We start from the raw sequence: 18,009 nt of genomic DNA, 5'->3' as shown, positions 1-18,009 counted from the left end.
TTTTAATTTGCATTTCTCTGATTAGTGATGTTGAATGTCTTTTGATATGTCTGTTGGACATCTTTATGTTCTCTGTGTAGAAGTGTCTATTCAGGTCCTTTGTCCATATTTTAATAGGGTTGTTTGTTTTTCTCATTTTGTAGGTTTTTTATACATTTTGGATATTAACCCCTTATCAGATATATGGGCTAATAGGTTCTACCATTCTGTGGGTTGTCTTTTTATTTTGTTTATGTTTTCCTTTGCTGTGCAAAAACTTTTTAGTGTGATGTGGTCCCATTTGTTTATTTCTTTTGTTTCCCTTGCCTGGAAAGAGATATCTGATAAAATATTGCTACGAGCTATGTCCGAGATTTTGCTGCCTATGTTTTCTTCTAGGATTTTTATGGTTTGGGGTCTTAATGTTTAATCTCTACTCCATTTGAATTTATTCTTGTGTATGGTGTAAGAAGTTTGTCTAGTTTCCTTTTTCTGCACGTATCTGTTTAATTTTCCCAACACCATTTATTGAATAAACTACCTTTAGCCCATTGTATGTGCTTGTTTTCTCTGTTGAATATTAATTGGCTATAAAGGTGTGGGTTTATTTCTGGGCTCTCTATTCTGTTCCATTGATCTATGGTCTGTTTTTAGGCCAGTACCATGCTGTTTTTATTACTGTGGCCTTATGGTATAGTTTGATATCATGTAGCATGATTCCTCCAACTTTATTCTTTCTCAGGATCATTGTTGCTATGTGGGGTCTTTTATGGTTCCATATAAATTTTTGAAATATTTGTTCTAGTTCTGTGAAATATGTTGTTGGAATTTTGTTAGAAATTGGATGAATCTGTAGATTGCTTTGGGTAGTATGGACATTTTAATGATGTTAATTCTTCCTATCCATGAACACGATTTGTGCTTCCACTTATTTGTATCTTCTCCGGTATCTTTCTTTTAGTGTCTCATAATTTTCCTAGTACAGGTCTTTTACATCCTTGGTTAGGTTTATCCCTAGGTATTTCATTCTTTTTCAAGCACTTGTGAATGGAATTATTTTCTTTATTTCCCTTTCTGTGAGTTCATTATTGGCATACAAAAATGTAGCTGATTTCTGTATATTGTATCCTGCTACTTTGCTGAATTCATCTATCAATTCTAGTAGTTTCTTGGTGGGATCTTTGGGATTCTCTATGTACAATATCATGTCATCTGCAAATAAAGACAGTTTTACTTCTTCCTTTCCAATTTGGATGCCTTTTATTTCTTGTGTGATTGCTGTGACTGGGACTTACAGCACTGTTTTCAGTAAGAGAGGTGAAAGCAGGCATCCCTGTCTTGGTCCCCATCTTAAAAGGAACACTTGTAGTTTACATGTTAGTAATACATGGAATACATGTTAGTTCTTTTTGGAATGTTTGGTAAAATTCACCTGTGAGGCCATCTCATCCAGGGTGTTTATTTTGTTGTGAGGTTTTTTAAATTACTGCTTCAATTTCACTAGGTGTCATCTATGTAGAGACTCTGATTTTTCTGATTTAGTTTTGGAAGGTTGTGTGTTTCTAGGAATTTATCTGTTTCATCCAGGTTGTCCAATTTGTTGGCATGTGGTTCATAATATTTTCTTACAATCCTTTGTATTTCTTTGGTGTTAGTTATTTTTCCTCTTTCATTTATGATTTTACTTATTTGGGTCCTCTCTCTTTTTTTCTTGTTGAGTCTGGGTAAAGTTTGTCAGTCTTGTTTATCTTTTTAAAAAACCAGCTCTGGGATTCATTGATCTTTTGTATCATTTTTTAGACTCTATTTTATTTTTGCTCTGATGTTAATTATTTCTTTTTGCTCACTTTGGGCTTTGTTTGTTGTTCTTTTTCAAATTACCCTTAAGTGTAAAGTTATATTGTTTAATTGAGCTTTTTCTTTTTCTTTCTTTTTTTTTTTTTTTTTGACAAAGCCCTGTAATGCTATGAATATCCCTCTTAGGATTGCCTTTCCTGTGTCTCACTGACTTTGGATTGTTGTGTTCTTATTTTCATTTGTTTTAAGGTATCTTTTGTTTCCTTCCTTGATCTCTTTGTTGATCCATTCATTGTTTAATAACATGTTATTAAGTTTCCATGTCTTTGTGTATTTTTCAGTGTTCTTGTGAACAATTTCTAGTTTCATAACATTGTTGTCAGAGAAGATGCTTGATACGATTTCAGTCTTGAATTTATTGAGACTTCTTGTGTCTTAACATGTGGCCTATCTTAGAAAATGTTCCATATGTATTTGAAAAGTATATATATTTTCTGTTGCTTTGGGGTGAAACACTCTGAAGATATCAGTTAAATCCTTGTATGTGTTGTAGTGTGTTGTTAAATCCTTGTTGATTTTCTACCTAGAAGATCTATCAGTTGAAGTCAGTGGGGTGTTTAAAATGATATAGTGTGTTGTTGGATCCTTGTTGATTTTGTGCCTGGAAGATCTATCAGTTGAAGTCAATGGGGTGTTTAAAGTCCCTGCTTGTTCTCCGTTATGTGCATCAAGATTTGCTTTACGTATTTAGGTGCTCCTGTGTTGGGTGCAGAAATGTTTACTAGAGTTGTTTTCTTGTTCCCTTTATCAGTATGTAGTGTTGCCCTTGGTCTCTTATTGTAGCCTTGGTTTTAAACTCTATTCTGTTGAATAAAAGTATTGTTACCCCAGCTTTTTCTTCTTTCCATTTGCATGAAATGTCTTTTTCCATCCTTTTACTTTTAGTTTGTGTGTATCTTTCAGTCTGAGGTGGGTCTCTTGGAGACAGCATTTATATGAGTCTTATTTTCTTATGCATTTAGCTACCTTATGTTTTTTGGTTGGAGCATTTAAGCCATTTACATTTAAGGTGATTTTTGATAGACACATATTTAGTGCCATTTTATTGTTAGACTTCTTTTTTTTTTTTTACATTCTTTCTCTTCATAAAGGAAGCTTTTTAACATTTGTTGCAGTACTGGTTTGGTATTAACAAACTCTTTTTATTTTTTCTTGTTTGCAAAGCTCCTTATTTCTCCTTCAATTTTAAAGATATCCTTGTTGTGTAAAGTAGCCTTGGTTGTAGGTCCTTGTTTTTTCATCACCTTGAATATTTCATGCCGTTCCCTCTGGCCTGAACTGTTTCTGTTGAGAAATCAGATGATGGTGTAATTGGTGCTCCCTTGTAGGTAGCTACCTGCTTTTCTCTTGCAGCTTTTAGGAATCTCGCCTTGTTCTTAAGCCTTGTCATTTTAATCATGATGTGTCTTGGTATAGGCCTTTTTGTGTCCAACTTGTTTGGGACTCTCTGAGCTACCTGGATTTGTGTGTCTTTTTCCTTTACCAGATTTGGGAAGATTTTGGATGTTATTTCTTCAAATAAGTTTTTGATCCCTTGCTCACTCTCTTCTTCTTATACTATTCCCGTGATGTGGATGTTGTTACACTTCATGTTGTCACAAAAGTTACTTAAGATCTCCTCATGTAAAAAATTTGCTTTTCTTCTTGCTGCTCTGCCTGAGTGTTATTTTTTCTCCTACCTTGTCTTCCAAATCACTGCCAAGATCCTCTCCTTCATCTAACCTACTGTTTATTCCTTCCAATGTATTATTTATTTAAGATATTTTATTCTTTATTTCTGATTGGTCCTTTTTTATGGTTTCTGTGTCTTTTTTTAAAGATTTTATTTATCTTTAGAGGGGGAAGGGAGGGGGGGAGAGAGAGAGAGAGAGAAACATCAACGTGCGGTTGCTGGGGGTCATGGCCTACAACCCAGGCATGTGCCCTGACTGGGAATCGAACCTGCGACACTTTGGTTCACAGCTCGTGCTCAATCCACTGAGCTACGCCAGCCAGGGCTCCGTTTCTATGTCTTTTTTCATGCTATTGTGTATCCTTATAATCATTACTCTAAACACTCTATCTGAAAAATTGATTACCTCAATATTCTCTAGTTGTTCTTCTGTTGAATTCTCTTATTCTTTTATTTGGGTCCTGATTCTTTGTTTGCCAGTTTGGGCTGTCTCTTTATATTTGTTTCTATGTATTAGGTAGATCTACAAGACTGGTGCAGACCTAAGTTGAACTCTGCCTGTGCCTTACTCTAAGCAAGCTGTTGGAGCATTCTGCAATCCACAGCTTGTGGCTCCCTCTGCTGGGCCCAGGTTTGTGCATAATGGACCAGGTTGCGCAATAAGGCTGGCTTTAATGGCACCATGCCTGGGGAACTGCTTTGGCCTGCAGGCTTTCTGTAACATTCATCAGTGAATGTCTGCCAGCTGTACTCCTCCACAGCAGGGCTTAAGCATCACAAAGTGATGCCACTTGGGGGTATTGCTCTGCCTGAGCAAGGTGACTTCAGCAGTATGGGGACTGACTCAGCCTAGGGATTATGGTGGCTCTTCCTTCAGTTCTCTCCCCAGAGCCAGCAGCCCCAGACTCTCCCCATGTGTCTCTAGTCAACTCTGCCTTTCCTCTGCCAGAGCCCAGGGTAAGTGTCTACAAATGGAATTTTGTGCATTTGTCCTGTAAGAGTCTCTCTGTATCTCCTGCTGTCTCTCCTTGGTGGACAGAAACTCTGCTATTTTTCACTGCCGTATGTTACTTGGTTTCCTGTCTCATTTCTGGTGCTGGAGCTGGGGAACCCAACTTAGTGTTTAGACCCCACACTCCTCATGGGGAGCCCCCTGGCTCCCGAAATATCATTTCAGCACTTCCGCTGCAATCCCTAGGAGCCCAGCCAGCCCTCTTGTGCCTCCTCTGAACTCCCTACCAGTCACGTTGTGGTGAAGTGACTTCCTTTGTCTGTAGTTAGAAGACTTCTCTCCAGCTAGTGTACAGTTGGTTATTCAGAGTGATTTTTCTGTAATTTACTTATAATTCCAGTTTGGTCCTGGGGGGACTTTAGTTTAGCTTCCACTTATTCTTTTGCCATTTTGGGTCCAAATTTCTCCTAATTCTTACTTATGACTACCATTCTCAATATCCTTTGCTGTTTTTTCCAGCTGGGTTTACCTGTTGGTGTTCTCCAGACTTTCTTCCTTCACCTGCCTTTTTTACAGAATACGTTTTACCTGGGGCTCAGTTAACAGCTATTTCCCAGTAATCTCCAATACATATCTCTTGTCTAAACCTCTCTTCTGGTGCTTAGTCTCATGTACTTCTAGCTAAATATGTTCATAAACTCAATTCTTCCTAAAAAATGTCTTTATCCTTCTCTTGTATCCACTTCTATATTCTCCCTATAAATTTGCAATATATTTTATCTGATAACCAAGAGAAATACCTCTATTTTTCATCCCTCTGACATTTAGGGTCAGTCAGTTCTCTTGGTACTATCTTCTAAAACACCTCCTCAAAATCTAAGGTCTCTTCTTCATACCGAGTGCTGTTGCCTTTCATTTTCCATAGCTTGAATTATGAGGAAGTTTTTTAACCAGGTGTCCCCATCTCTTCCTTCTCTCTAGCTCCATCGTGTTGTCACAATCTGATTTTATTTGTCCTCTGCTTAAGAATCTCACCTGAGAAATAAAGCTAATTAGCAAAACTGTATTAGACACATACAGCAGTCAAATAAATTATAGTATTCTAGTTAAACAACAGATTTGCTTATTTGACTGACAGAGTAGTAAAGCTAATAGAAATGAGAAATCATTCATATGTACTGTGATTGAAATTTGGAGAAGGAATTTGGCAATATGTTTCAAGATCCTTAAAGGCATTCATACATTGGACAACTTGGGGAATCTGTCCTAACAATCATATATACCCCCAAAGCTTTATTGACATCATGAATTGTAATGGGGGAGTGGGAAGGAAAATAATCTAAAAGCCCAACAATGGGTTTAGAAAATGATACAGAGCTTTTGAAAGTGCTATTGACCAAAGAGTTTTCATATGATAGATGAAGTACTTTTAGGAAAAAGAAAAGTATAAAATTTTACACATAATAAACTTATGGTTGTGTTAAAATGTCTAAAGAAATGAATTATATATTAACATGTTAGCAGTGACTGTCCTTGAACAGTGAGAAATAGTTTTTTCTTTTCTAGTTGTCTGTGTTTTCCAGATTTTCAGCAGAGTCTACCTTTTTGATAATGGAAGGGATAACTTTTATATAAAGTTAAGCAAATCACCCTCAATGATTGACATTTTAAAAATTAGTGTTCTTTTAGCTTTTTCAATGAGCTTCTCAGTATAGTAACTAACTACATATCCCAATATAGGCATATTTATTTATAAATTATATGCCTTTGCAATTGTACCAGATATTTTATGCACATTATAAAACACAGAAAAGTAAGTTGAAAAGCATGATATAAGAACAAAAACATAATAAAAGTATAGATGTTGCAAGATTTCTTTTTTCCACACCCCAGTAGATGAGAAGAGTCTTTTCCACCTGACTTTGGAGATCAGTGGTCCATAGGATAAAAAAGTTTTTTTGAAGGAAAATTTGTTTATAGACTAAGTGTTTAGCCTGTAGTAGACTTCATGAAAAATTATTTGAATAATTACAAGAATAAAGTTTATGTAAAACAAAATGGGCAAATTATGGAGGGCAGAAAGTATAATGTCTACTTAGATGATGTTTGGAGGTGGGAGGGTTCTTTCTATAGGGGAATAATGAATGATAAGCTTCAGAAATTTTTACTTGTTATATGTTGACATATCTGAAGAGTTTTTAATGTATGTTAAGTAATGCAGAGTTAATAATGCATATGAATTTAGTTATTCAATTTCAGTTTCAGCTGTCATTAATAAATGAGCTGTAAGCACCATTTTTGCTAAAAGATGATTGATTATATAAGTAAAATCTTATGAGACATTATTGAACTAAAACATATATAAAAATTATATGTTGTGCCCTGGCTGATGTGGCTCAGTGGATTGAGCATGAGCCTGCAAACCAGAGGGTCACCAGTTCAATTCCCAGTCAGGGCACATGGGTGGGTTGCAAGCAGGGTCCCCAGTTTGGGGCGTGTGAGAGGCAACTACACATTGATGTTTCTCTCGCTCTCTTTCTCCCTCCCTTCCCCCTCTAAAACTAAGTAAATAAAATTTAAAAAAATTACGCATTGTTAATTCATTTCTGTTTACTTTTGCAGAAGTGTTTTGACAAACCTTTTTGATCAAAAGGAGTCAACAAATGAGACTGGAAAATATTGAATGAGGAGAATAAATTAGTCTTCTTTTAATAAGTTAGTCTTTTGAAAAGCCTTTTTTTATCTAAAAATGAGGCAATGAAATAATTGATTTCTAATACTTCATTTAAAAATTCTATAATTTTGTCATGTTAGTTCGATTATACCCCCTTATCCACAATGTTTAAGAGTAATTGTGGATAATATACTATGTTACATGTTTTGAAGGCTGTAATGCACAGTAATACTTAAAATTGTATGGTACGCCATAACAGTTGTTAAGAGCTTATGTATCCAGAATCACCCAAGAAGATTTTTAAAAGCATGTATACATATTTCCCAGTTCTACTCCCCCTAAATATTCAGCTTCAGTATATCATTTTTGCAATACTTCCTTATATGTTCTTTGTTTCTACATTACTTCAACTCTAAAGTAAATAAGATAACAAAAAATAAGGAGGTGATTTAGAAGATACAAAATATATAAAGTAGAAAGAAGATGTAAATTTCAGTAATATTTTAGTATATTTTCTTTACCTTTATTCTGTAGTTTATATTGTATGTACAATTTTTCATTCCTTATTTCTTATGTATAAGCATTTTACAGTGTCATTCGAAACACTCATTAAACATCATTTTAAAGGTTATATAATCTTTTGCTCTGTGCATTACTTGCTGAGTATCAAGTGAAGTGTAGTTATTACCACCACAATCATCATCATCTTTATCTTTATCCTTAATTTACCAGATGAGCCAACAGGTTCACAGAATTTACATGAATTGTCCAAATACATATACCCTCAAAAAATTGCACAGAATGACCATAAGGGCTCGGATGTCCTAACCATGGATCTTTTGTTCTTTCATCACTACAATATATATGGAAACATTAAGCATTTTCATTTATTTGTTTACTCATGTATTAGTGATACAAGTATACAAAGATAGAGTAAATTAATAGTAGCTAATACTTACTGGACTCTCCTGATCTAGGTAGTTATGGTTTGGTACATGTGCTTTACATGTACCAGTTTACTTTAAGACTCAGCACCCCTACAAAGCATGTTACTTTTATTCCATTACACAGATGAAGAAATAGAGGCATAGAGTCTAAGTAACAGCTAGTAAAATGATAGAACTGGGATTTAAACCCAGCTAATGTGATCCAGGATCCACATTCTTAATCTATCCTAACAGTTCACAGACTAAGAAAAATTAATGAGAAGGTTTTTTATATGCATTGCTTATCAGACATTTGTGAAAAGATCTTTATAAAGATTGTACTTTAAGTTGCAAGGCTAAAACAGTCGAGTTTATTCAATATAATTTTTTAATATTAGAAACTAAAATCTAGTTAATTCTATTTTTTCTATTCATCTCTAGTTCCAAAGTTATTTTGAATGCCTAAATGATGTGATTAAAATAAAGTTCTGTAAGTTGAATTTTTGTGATTTTTATTTTTATTTGATGCAGTTTTATTGGAGTTTTAGATTAAATACAGTTATGGTAAGCTCCAATTTTTTTTTTAAATGAGTAAACAGTTTTGTTTAAAAATTATCCCTGAAGATCTGAAAAGTCTAAAAACCTACCTCTACATGCTATAGAATCTAGGTTCTTAAAAATGAAGATGATAGTTCTGATTGGTGTGGCTCAGTGGGTTGCATGTCATCCCCCAAATCTAAAGGTCACTGGTTTGACTCCTGGTCAGGGCACGTGCCTGGGTTGCAGGCCACGTCCCCAGTTGGGGGTGTGTGAGAAGCAACCACACATTGATATTTCTCTCCCTCTCTTTCTCCCTCCCTTCCCCTCTCTAAAAATAAGAAAATCTTAAAAAAAAAAAATGAAGGTGATACATTTCATTTAAGTATTAGCTGTCTGAGTATGTAGAAGTTTAGAGTTTATAATAAATGATTATCTTTAATTGTCTAGCCACTGGCCAGGTTAGGAAAGCACATACTAGTGTAGTGGAATTCTCAATAACAGAAGACTGGGATTTCAGTACTGATTCTTGGTCAAGTCATTTGATAGGTTTGTATTCTTTTGTTTTTGTCTTAACTATTAAATCAGAATTGTAACAGCTATTCCTTTTAGAATGTTATGTGGAACAAATAAAACAGGATAGTATTCTGAAAAAGCAAGGAACAACAAACTAGTTGAAGGCACCACCATATTATTGTTTTTTTATTCAAATAAAAATTTCAGGGCTGAGGTTTGGTTTTCTGATGAAAATGTAATGCTGTGGTTGAATCTAATTACAATTATCTTTAGGTGTCTGGTCACATTGTACCGTTGTGAGAGGATTTTGTTATATTCAGCAGTTCTTGAAATATGTGCCTATGTAGGGGGTTATATTTGTAAAAGATTTGAACTTTGGTATATAACTGTGACTAGTGTTAAAAAAGGACAATTATATGAGAAATTTCATTATAAAGAATTTATAATAATAAAGCAATAAATTGTCACTGATACCATAACTGAGCCTTAATATTTTTGCTTAAGTGAGCATTTAACATTCATTATTTTTAATATATTTTATTGATGATGCTATTACAGTTGTCCCATTTTATTCCCCTTTATTCCCCTCTGCCCTGCCCCTCCCCCACCAGCATTTCCCCACCTTAGTTCATGTACATGGGTCATACATATAAGTTCTTTGTCTTCTCCATTTCCTATACTATTCTTAACTTCCCCCGGTGTATTTTGTACCTACCATTTATGCTACTTATTCCCTGTACCTTTTCTCCCATTCTTCTCTCTCCCCCTCCCTGCAGATAACCCTCCACGTGATCTCCAATTCTGTGATTTTGTTCCTGTTCTAGTTGGTTCCTTAGTTTGTTTTTGTTTTTGCCTTTTTTAGGGTCAGTTGTTAATAGTTGTGAGTTAGTTGTCATTTTACTGTTCATAGTTTTGATCATCTTTTTCTTAGATAAGTCCCTTTAACATTTCCTATAATAAGGGCTTGGTGATGATGAACTCCTTGAACTTGACCTTATCTGGGAAGCTCTTTATCTGCCCTTCCATTTTAAATGAAAGCTTTGCTGGATAGAGCAATCTTGGATGTAGGGCCTTGCTTTTCATGACTTTGAATACTTCTTTCCATTCCCTTCTTGTCGGTAGATTCTTTTGAGAAATCAGCTGGTAGTCTTATGGGCACTCCTTTGTAGGTAACTGTCTCCTTTTCTCTTGCTGCTTTTAGAATTCTCTCCTTATCTTGAATCTTGGGTAATGTAATTATGATGTACCTTAGTGTGTGCTTCCTTGGGTCCATCTTCTTTGGGACTCTGAGCTTCCTGGCCTTCCTGGAAGTCTATTTCCTTTGCCAGATTGGGGAAGTTCTTCATTATTTTTTCAAATAAGTTTTCCATTCCTTGTTCTTCCTCTTCTTCTGGCACCCCTATGATTCAGATATTGGAATGTTTAAAGTTGTCCTGGAAGTTCCTAAGCCTCCTGACTTTTTTGAATTCTTGTTTCTTCATTCTGTTCTGTTTAAATGTTTATTTCTTCCTTCTGGTCCAAACTGTTGATTTGAATCCCAGTTTCCTTCCCTTCACTGTTGGTTCCCTATACATTTTTCTTCATTTCGCTCTTCATAGCCTTTACTTCTTTCTGTTTTGTGAACCATACTCAACCATTTCTGTGAGCATCCTGAGTACCAGTGTTTTGAACTCTCCATCTCATGGTTTGGTTATCCTTTCATCACTTAATTTTATTCTTGGAGCTTTGATCTGTTCTTTCTTTTGGGCCATATATTTTTTGTCTTGGAGCTCCTTTTACGTAGTAAGGGGTGGAGTGTTAGTTATTTGCTAGGGTGGGGCAATCCACATTGCTGCCTTGAGATGCTGTATGTCGGGGAAGGGTTCAGGAGGGAACAGTGCCACTTGTTCAGCTCTTGGCTGGCCTACAAGTCACTTCCCCTACTAGACACAAACAAATTGGGCCCTTCCATTGCTGATTACTGGGTGGGTGGGTTTGTGTACATTCTAGCACCCTAAGGGTCTCTCCAATGAATTCTGTGAGGCTGGGAGTTTCTCCTACAGCCTCAACCCCTGCAGGTGCTTTCAGCCAGAGGTTTTGAGGCTCTATTTCCTGGTTCTGGAAACCTGGGTTGCAAGGTCTGTCTTGCCCCCCAGTTGTTCCTCCCAGTTTATCTGCACACAAATGTGGGACTGTTTGTTCTCTAGCCATTGTCTTGCTACATGTCCTCTCCACTCCAGCTGCCTGTCTCCATCCCTCCTACTGGTCTGGATGAATGTTTTTTCTTTAACTTTTTGATTGTCAGACTTCCATACAGTTTGGTTTTCTGGCAGTTCTGTTTATTTTTTGTTTTTAAATCTGTTGTTTTCCTTCTTTTGGTTGTTCAAGGAGGCAAAGTGTATCTACTGATACCTCCATCTTGGCCTGAAGTCACATTCATTATTTTAAAGCAGCATCTCCTAAAGTGTATTTCTTACAATATTAATGTAGTGGGATGTTAACTAGTCATTGTTAACATTTCAAAAGGGTTTTTATGTTGCCAAATAAATGTGAGAAATATTTTAAGTCAGATAGGTTTCTTATTTTGAAGTCCTCTTTAAGTTCTGATAAAAAGCATTATTTACCCAAATTATTTGACCCTGGAACTGTTTTGCAAAGCACTTTGTAGCACTGATGCACAGAGCTTATTTTGCCTTAACATAAAGTTATTTGAATATAGCAAAAATTATCCTGATATTTATTTAAATTATTTGGAGTGAATTCAATCTTAATAAAATAACAGTTCTTATCACAGAGATTTAAAAATATTAATTATCTAAGCAATGTTTCTTTTAATTTGTAGGTTCGAAAAAAAGACCAGATCAACATTGAAACAAAGAACAAAACTGTTCGTTTTATTGGAGAACTAACTAAGTTTAAGATGTTCACAAAAAATGATACACTACATTGTTTAAAGGTTAGTGCTGAATTATTTGAAATTTTAAATAGATAGGTTTAAAGTTTTGTAAAAGTTATAAATGTAAGAAAAAATGAAATAAATAAGAAATACTGGATTAATCCAAAGAAAGGCAAGAAGGAAGTAAAAAGGAATATTTAACAGATGAGCAAAATAGACAACAAATAATAGGATGGCAGATAGAAAAATGCAGCTATAACAGTAATTGCATGAAATATAAAAAGACAAAATATATCAAGTAAAAGCCTTCAGACAATGAGTTGATTAAAACAACACTAATATATGTTGCCTATAAGAGACATGTCCTTAAATACGTATAAAGGTTAGGCTAAAGTAAAAAGATGGACATAGTCTATGAAAGAACTGTTCAAAAGCTACCTGACTGCATTATTATCAGACAAAGTAGGCTTTAAGGCATGAAGCTGTATTAGAAATAAAGAAGGTTAGTTGATAGTGATGAAGAGGTCATTTTAATGGGAAAGTGTTACTTCCTGAATCAGTATGCATCCAGTAATGTAGCTTCAAAATATATAAATCAAAAATCAACAAGGAAAAGAGAATTAAACAAATCCACATAGTGACATACTTGAAAACACCTACCAATAGCTTAAAGAATGGTCAGACAGAATTAGGTAAGTATTGTATATATAGAATTGAATAACACAATTAACAATATTGATCTAATTGGCACTATACCCAACTGAATTGAGTCTCTTGAAATATACACAGATCATTTATCAAAATCAACCTTAAAGAAAGTCTCAGCTAATTAGAGAAGATTGAAATTATTCAGATCAGGTCCACTTTGGAATTTAAACAAGAAATTGGTAACTCATTATATATGATAAAATTGATACAGCATAGATGAAATAATTCTGCATTTGGAATTGGTCATTGCTAACAGTAATATCTTTTATCAAATTGATTTCCTTGGGATATTACTAAGTATATTATACAAAATGGGTCCCATGGATTCAAATTCATTTGGAAAACCCTGAGTTAAACGAATTAAACAAATTTCTTTAATGTATGAGTTATTAAGAGTATTAAAAGTACTAACAGTCCTTATAAACATTAAAGGGATTAAGGTGCCTGAGTCTACTTGGAGCATCTCAGAACACTACAGAGTACATATAGGGAAACTCTGAACACCATTGTAAGAGGGATTGTGAAAGCTTTCTCAATGCTGTAATTGAAAGGAATAATTTACCATATTAGTATATTTCTTGGGACTAATTATTAAAAATTATATAGGAAGGCTATACATTTCTTTGACAGAAATTCTATTTCTATAAATTGGTTTTCAGGAAATAACCATAAATACATGTACAGATTATAGGGATGTATGTTATTGCTTGTTTATAATAGCAAGAAATTGTAAATAATTTGAATGTCCAGTAAATAAGAATCAATTAAGTTTTAGTATAGTTTATATTATACAGTACTACGTACCTTTTTAAATCATGCCATAGTATAGATAAGGACATGGAAAATCATGTTAACCAAAAAAAACCCCAAAACACTGAGGTATTAAATGTCATGTCTGAATCTGGTTTTGTTTATAAAATATATGCATAGAAAAAGATTGAGAGGATGAATGCTACTAAAGTGTTACGGTAATGTGTTGTGTTGTAAACTTAATATAATAATTTTTTTAGTCAGAATTTTAAAAGTAAATCTTACTTAAACCAAAAAAAATCATTTAGAAAATGTTAGCTGTGTATGTAATGTGTTTATATATGTGGTGTTGATATTAGTTTTCATATGTATATCTAAAAACAAAGATATTAAATATATTGAGGTTTTTAGATAAAGTTTTTATGGTGAAACACAAAAGATAACCAGCAATGAAGATTGTTGAACCAAAGTAGATTACCTTTTGTTTTTTTATACTGACATTTTAAAATTTACATAGATTGGAAGTATACTTTTTAAAATTTTCTCTAGTGGAATTGAAGTATTATCTTTGTGATTTTTCATCATTATTATTATTACAGATGCTTCTATCAGACTTTTCCCATCACCATATTGAAATGGCATGTACCTTACTGGAAACATGTGGAAGGTTTCTTTTCAGATCTCCAGAATCTCACTTGAGGACCAGTGTACTTTTGGTAAGGGTTGGAGAATCCTAGTAAGAGCTTGAGTTTCTTGATTTGCTTCAGGGGTTAAAAATATTGACCAGTGACTGTTACCTTGCTCTGCTGTATAAATATAAACATTTCTACCTCAACTAGAACATTTTGTACATAAGAGCTGCCATTCCTGGAGAGTTGTTGGAATTTTTCTCACTTGGTTGCCAGTGAGCTAATAATATTGTGAAACAGGATTAAGTTTAACCAAAAATAATTTTTGACAAATGATGTAAATGAGCAAATAGTCCTAATACTATTATATTAGATTGGTGTGCCATAAGCACATAAATTATAAACTTAACATAATAAAATTAAAATGTAAAATTAAAAAACATAAAATATAAGCCTAAAAAATTACCTGTGGATAGAAGTTATTTCTTAAGTTACTTAGGATGCTCAAATGGCCATCTAGTTTATTAAGCAATTAAGTTATTATGCTTATTGATAATATCCATGTGTTTTGCTGGGAGGCTTTGGTGGCGGTTAGTGGGAGTTGGTGTTAGTGTTCAAGAGAGCTGTGGTTTAGGAATCCCTGGCATACATTGTCATTTCACCACTGTTGCTATTATACAAGTCTTGATTGTGTCATTTTCTCTAGATATGTTATTTTTTTAGAATCCAGTTATGAGCCTAAATACTTTGCTTGTGATACTTAAAAATAAAGAATCGTGAGGCTTTATTTCTCTTAAAATATTAATGTGAAGGCTGTGAAATGGAGTTGATTTGCCAAAGTCTCTCTAGATTTATATCACATTAATCATATAATAGTTATTCCAAGTTCAAATTTTTATTGTAACAAAGAAAATTTTTCCTACTCTTTGGCTCATTCTGGTAAGATTAAATGAGACATTGCATATAAAAATGTGTTAGTTGAAACACATATGTTATTAACCAGTGCTACCCCAATGAATTTAATTTAAAAATATAGTAGAGATGCTAAGAAAGCTTAGTTTTTAATATTTACTTTTTATTTATAATGTTGAATCCTCAATACTTTACTTACTGTGGTAGTATGGATGAACCTCATTGCTAATAACCAAAGTCCTTCCTGCCTAACTGATTTTCTTGGCTCAGTGGACCGTTTTCCCTGTTATAGCAAAAGAAGCTAGTTGTTGTTATTGATTCTCTTGCTTTTAGGATAGGAGCCTTGTTTATTTACCATTTTGTGAGTCCTGTGTGTCAGGCATGTTACTTCTGGTTAGGGGGAGGAGTATAAAAAATGAGATGTAGTTGCCATCCTCCAAGTGGTCCAAATCTAGTGCTAATTGTAGTACAGTGTTAAAGTGTTTTAATATAGTTATACTGAGAAAGGCCCTGGCTGGCGTAGTTCAGTGGATTGAGCACGGGCTGGGAACCAAAGTGTCCCAGGTTCCAATCCCAGCCAGGGTACATTCCTGGGTTGCAGGCCATAACCCCCAGCAACCGCACATTGATGTTTCTCTCTCTTTCTCTCTCTCTCTCTCTCTCTCTCTAAAAATAAGTAAATAAAATCTTTAAAAAATATATAGTTATACTGAGAATATTATGGACTTATCAAGAGGGTACCTAAGACAAACTTATGAATCAGGAAATACCTTCCCTAACAGCTTCATACTGCTCACTGAGTACCAATTCTTATGTCAGACCTTTGGGATATAAAGATGAAAAAGATAGTCCATGCTGTCATGGAATTGAATGAGTTAAAGGAGTAAATAGACGATTGGAATATATGGTAGTAAATGCAATATAATAATATGGGTAAGCATATAGGGTATTATGGGTATAGATAGAAGAGGCACTTAATCTAGTCTTAGTATATTAGGATATTTTCCTAGAAAAGTGCTGTTTATTTTAGACACTAATTTGAGTTTTAAAGATAGAGAAGAAAGACACATTGAGTCAAGCAGCTGCAGATATGACTGAAGAGTCAGGCAACAAACTAGATTGATAAAGAGCCCTGAGTACTTTACCAGCAGTTTCCCTCTGCATATTTAAAACCCAAAGTTCTTACTGTGTCTGCAGAGTCTGGTATTATCCTTCCCTCACTACTTCTTAAATCTCATCTCATGCAATTTCCTGAGGGTACATCACTGGCCTTTTAGTTTCTGTAACATGTAACTCTCCTTCAAAACCTCTGTTCTTGCTGTTGCTTCTGCTGTGAATGTTTTCCCCGTGGCTCTTCCCAACCGTTTGTCATGTCATCTTTCAGGTCATTTTCTTAGAGAGGCCGTCCCTAACCCGACCTGCCTAAAGTAGGCTCCTCATGACAACAGTCCATTTTAGTGCCTTAATATTTCCCTTCATACCACTGATCACAATTATTATTTAAAAGATAGTTAGTTTACTTGTTGACTTGTTTATTCTGTCTTCCTGTGCCTGACTGTAAGGCTTTATGAAGGTAGGAAACATGTCTGATTGGTGAGTTACAGCACCTGGAATAATGTCTAGCACATAGTAAGTGCCAAGTAAAATTGTTGTATGACTGAATAAATTCAGTAATCTTAATACTTAATATGATACTGTTTTAAGAATCAGGAGTACTGTTTGAAGATCTTCAGCTACTTGGTGGTTCTCAACTGGCATCTGTTGGGTAGAGGTTAAGGTTGTGCAAAACATGCTACAGTATACAGGAGAGCCTCTGTCCTCCTGTGGCAAAGAATTATTCAGTTCAAAATGTCAGGTTGAGAAAGCCTAAAGTAGATGATGATTGACTAGATCTGTGTTTTTTAGTCACCTCTGAGTTGGTGCTGAGGGCTGGGGACAAATATAAGACCTTGGGGGCTTTTAGCGTTCTTGTCTAGAGATATATGTCAGAATTTTTTGGTACAGTATTGAATGGCACAGGCTCTGAGAATATATTTGCTCTCAGTTGTATGTGAAACAGGTAGAGCCAGAGTCACCCCTTTATTCATATTTTTGGTCCTTAATTTCAGTCACTCAAATATATGAACCATGTTATGCTTAGAGTTCATGTAGTTTGGCAGTTATACATTAATTTGTAGCAGAGTTCTCTGAGTATTTTATTGGACAAGGCCTAAGACCAAGCATTTATGAACTAATTTCTTCTAAACAAACGATTAGTGGTATAACAATTACTGTGCTTGCACACTCCTAGAAATACCTAGTGATTGTTTTTTTCCTTTTCTAGTCCTTTATCCTGAAATCATATCATTAAGAACTTGAAGTTTTGTTAGGAATAAAGAAACCTCAGAATGAATGTATTTTGACTAAGGTAGACTTTTTATTTTAGGAACAAATGATGAGAAAGAAACAAGCGATGCATCTTGATGCAAGATATGTCACAATGGTGGAGAATGCGTACTACTACTGCAACCCACCACCAGCTGAGAAAACAGTGAAAAAGAAACGTCCTCCTCTCCAGGAATATGTCCGGAAACTTTTATACAAGGACCTCTCCAAGGTCACCACTGAGAAGGTATATATATATTTTTTAATTTTTTAAAAATTCTACTGATTTTAGAGAGGGAGAGGGGGAGAGAGACATGCATGCACACACACACGGAGACATTGGCTTGTTGTTCCACTTACTTATGCATTCATTAGTTGATTCTTGTATGTACCCTGACCTGGGATTGAAGCAACAACCTTGGTGTATCAGGGTGATACTCTGGCCAACCGGCCAGGATGAGAAGGTAAACCTTAATGGAATCTATTCCATAGTGGTCAACTTGAGATTTGTGATAGTTATATAATTCAATCAAATCAATTCTTTTTCATCCTAATGATAATAGTATTAAAAGCATTGCACTTTCCTTGTAGCCTATGCACAAAATTGTTTTAGGTTAGGGCATCTATTTCAATTTTTTGTAGGTTAGTGCCCCACAAA

The 18,009-nt window shown here is 34.7% G+C and overlaps 1 protein-coding gene across 1 annotated transcript in view; it reads left to right on the top strand.

The window, feature by feature from the left end:
- The window catches only part of UPF2 (UPF2 regulator of nonsense mediated mRNA decay), a 106,541-nt gene that overhangs the window by 64,212 nt on the left and 24,320 nt on the right, over nt 1–18,009 (top strand). Inside the window, 3 exon segments of the mRNA XM_028507359.2 lie at nt 11,935–12,048; nt 14,046–14,162; nt 17,413–17,598. Of these exon segments, the coding sequence (XP_028363160.1) occupies nt 11,935–12,048; nt 14,046–14,162; nt 17,413–17,598 (417 nt within the window).

Source organism: Phyllostomus discolor, chromosome 1 (genome assembly GCF_004126475.2).
Source record: "Phyllostomus discolor isolate MPI-MPIP mPhyDis1 chromosome 1, mPhyDis1.pri.v3, whole genome shotgun sequence".
Taxonomy (NCBI): domain Eukaryota; kingdom Metazoa; phylum Chordata; class Mammalia; order Chiroptera; family Phyllostomidae; genus Phyllostomus; species Phyllostomus discolor.
The sequence above is the reverse complement of the archived record's forward strand: the minus strand, read 5'-3'. Positions and strand labels throughout refer to the sequence as shown.